Raw genomic sequence first — 3,480 nt, forward strand, 5'->3', positions numbered from 1 at the left:
AAAAGGAGCTCAGGTCTCTACACGGGGGACAAGGGTATAAACAAACAATGAGAACACAGGTGTTCTCTAGAGAGGTTGCGGCGACATGGGACACAGGGAGAAGTCCCTGCAGGGAGAGGTCGCCTGCTGCACAAGTAACCGGTGGCCCTGGGCTCCCTGACAGCTGTGCTCCTGCTGAAGTGGGGGTAGGGGGGAGGGAAAAGGGTCTTCGCAGAGGCTTGCATTTGAGCTTCGTGTTGAGAGGTGAGACGTGAGACAATGGGCAGAAGCAGGCATAGAGGTGGAAATGCCACAGCCGTGTCACAGCCAGGGGTGGTCGGGGCGATGGGACTGGAGTGGGAAAATGGCTGCAGATGAGCCAGCATGTGGGTGAGGACCAGTGGGGCGGGACGTTTACATGCAAAACCTTTGCATCCTCTCTCCCACCGCTGGGGGGACCAGGAAAGGCGGAGATGGAGAGCCTGGTTCTGGCCTATCACTGAATATTCAGACCCTTGGGCATGTCATTGGTCCCCTTTACAAGCGTAAGGGGGACAGTTTCCACCCCGGACAGGAGTGACAAGGGCACAGGAGTTACAAAGTTGACTCCGGAGTAGGTGCCATGGATGTCTGTGACCACATGTCCCCGCTCTGAGCCAGTGCCCGGGGCAGGGGCTGCCACCGACACCGCATGTAACCCTCAGGACGCGGGGCGCGCCGGCCCACCTGGGGGTCTCAGGCCGGGTGGGGGTTTCCAGGCTACAGTTACCGAGTTTTCTTACCGACTTCCACGTCCCGGGTCTCATTTTTTGGAGGTGCTATTATTTCTGGAAACCATGAAATGCCTTCATCATCTTGAATCAAAGACCAGAAGAGAATACAATGTTAGAACAGCTTTTGGATGGTCATCAATATAAACATGTATTTCAAATTTCTATCCTATTTCATAGCAATGCTTCTCAAATTTTCTGACGACAATGGCAGCAAATACACACAGACGCAAAGAAATAAAACTTTAAAATAAAATAGCATTTTCCCTTACTACTGATTATGCTCTTTGATATTTTTATTCTCTTTTATCTCATTACACAAATACTAGTCCAACCCATTAATTAATCGTACGACCTAACAATTGTCAGAAAAGTACACCTCAGGGAAGGGGAGCTCAGAACACCCGTGAGAATGATCAACGCAGGAGCCCCGCTTCTGCTGCCTCCTCCTCCTCCCCCCACACCCACCCGTGGCCCAGCCTCTCAGGAAGTGCCGGGCCTGTGGCCTGGCACCCAGGGACCGAGTGTGGGCTGGCGCCCGGGTGACTGTGTGCCCCAGACTGGGCCCCACCACTGAGGGCCCATGGTTAGGAGCCCGCGGTTCCGCTGTGAGCGGTGATGGCTACTGGAGTGTGGTCCACGGCCCCTTTCCCTGTGGGAGCGGAGGGCCCACCAAAGCCTTTCTCCGCGTGGCTCTGCCCCAGGAAATCACACACAGGCCTGCTTCCTCCACACCCATAGCCAAGCCAGGCTAAGGGACCATCTGTGTCCATGTGACACTCTTGATTGTGATATCTTTTCCCTGAATGGGCTTTTGTGGAGTTTAAAATAAATTGGAAAAATTTATAATTAAGTAACCTACTTGAGGCCTTTGATGATGTTGAAAGCATTGCAAAGCAGGGCTGAAAGCCACTTGACAACACTCAGGTGTCTTTATAAAGGTTCTCACTCAACTTCGAGTCCAGTGAGTTACATCAGAGATTAAGTAGACATTTTCTATTTACAGAATCTTTGACAACAAATTGGGAAAGAAATGTTAATCTTGCTCTTCAAATAGATGTACTGCTGGTCAAAAACGTTAAGTTAGCATTCGATCACATTATCTTTGAAAATTAAGTAAAAAAGGAAAGAACAGGTGATTTTGGGCTAGTAACACCGTCTCCCTCTGGAATGTCTAAGTCTTGATAGTGGTGACGGCAGAGATGCCGACTGAGGTGCTGACTGACGCAGGAGGCGGCCGGGGCGGCGCAGGAACACCAACAGCAGGGCCACTCCTCCCGCCTGATCTGTTGGCAAATGTTCTGTTGTGCTAAGCTCTGTACTTACTCTGAAAGGCGAATGATCTGGTTGCTGTCACATTGTAACTGACTCCATTTTCATTGTGCATAAATTTGCATGTATAATCACCCGTGTCCTCGCTAGTTGCATTGTCAATCAGCAAATACGCCTCTTGTATGTAGTACCTTGATCCTTGAAGAACTTTACAATTCTGAAATACAAAATGCCACTCCACTCTTAATAATCCTTAACGTCCATCTATTTTGTGTAACTTTCATTTATTTCTCCAAATTTCCTTTACCTTAAACCACTCAACAGGTGCTGTCCAATTGTAGCGCTGAATGGTAGGACAAAATATTTGGGAATTTTTTGCTGAACCAAAGGCTGTTGAATATATCAGGCGTTTTGGAATTTTGCAACCTGGTTGTTTCTTAAATATGGTGAGATTCATATGTCCAGTCTTAACAGAGGTAGAACTATTAAAATAAGTCCAACAATTTAAAAAAGTTACTTAGCATTATGAAATGATTTTACCCAAATCTGGTTTATATTATTTTATGTAGATTACAGATGAGGAAATTGAGGGACAGAGAAGTAACTTGCAAGCATCCAGCTGACTAGTGATGGAGATGAGTCTGAAACTGAAACTTGTCTGCCCGCAGAACCGAGGCACCTAACTATACCCGCCCTGCCTTTCAGTGAAGTTCATCTGACATTTTGTCTGTACCAAATACAGCCACGCAATAAAAACATGTGGCAGCCTGTCTGCAGAGTGAATAATCTGTAGGCCATAATCTCACATCCCTCCCCAATCGCCTCTCAGGTGCCAGGCATGGTGATGACCCTCCCGTGCCCCCGCAGGCCCGCGGTGCCCACTGCCTCGCTTACTGTTTGCTGTGCTGATTTACTCTCACTTCCAGCCAAAACTGAGCAGCTGGTCTCAATGTCTTGGTCACTAGAAAAACTAGGTTTTTTTTCTAACTGAAAAGACTGGGCTAAAAATTAATCCCTGCAGTTTTACATCCAAGTAGTTAGTTCATAAGCACTTACACCCCAACCTGAGCGTGTTCCTAGAAGTACTCTGTTACTCAAATCACTTTGCAAAGTCAACCATACCAGAAAAGTCTATAAAGAGAAGGAAAGTGAGGGCAGCTCAGGCTATCACCTCTTAAAGAAAAGAGAACGAGCCTAATGATCATGGTGACTGGTCCTACCTTCTGATAATGCAAGTGTAAACTCCAGAATCCTCAACTTTGGCTGGGAGAAGCTTAAGATATTCCCCTTCAGCAAACACACGATTTCCTTTCTGGGTGGTGACACTTCGGTTGGTGTTTGGGTAATACCACTCCACAGATTGTTGAGGACTTTCTTGTCTAGGACATCTCACAAGTAAAGCCTCATTTTCCATACCCCCGAATGATCTGCCTGCAAATTAAAAATATGAAATGATTGT

At 47.3% G+C, this 3,480-nt stretch overlaps 1 protein-coding gene across 1 annotated transcript; it reads right to left on the minus strand.

Moving 5' to 3' along the window:
• Positions 1-725: 725 nt before the first annotated feature.
• IL1RL1 (interleukin 1 receptor-like 1) lies at positions 726-3,446 on the minus strand. The gene is made up of 4 exons (XM_005853063.2): positions 3,242-3,446; positions 2,329-2,503; positions 2,076-2,238; positions 726-833 (listed from the first exon to the last, which is right to left on the minus strand). Exons 1-4 carry the CDS (start codon positions 3,433-3,435, stop codon positions 745-747), a joined length of 621 nt encoding a protein of 206 aa, XP_005853125.2. The 5' UTR covers positions 3,436-3,446; the 3' UTR covers positions 726-744.
• Between the last annotated feature and the right edge of the window lie 34 nt (positions 3,447-3,480).

The sequence above is a fragment of the Myotis brandtii genome, unplaced genomic scaffold, assembly GCF_000412655.1.
Source record: "Myotis brandtii unplaced genomic scaffold, ASM41265v1 C42917452, whole genome shotgun sequence".
Classification (NCBI taxonomy): Eukaryota; Metazoa; Chordata; class Mammalia; order Chiroptera; family Vespertilionidae; genus Myotis; species Myotis brandtii.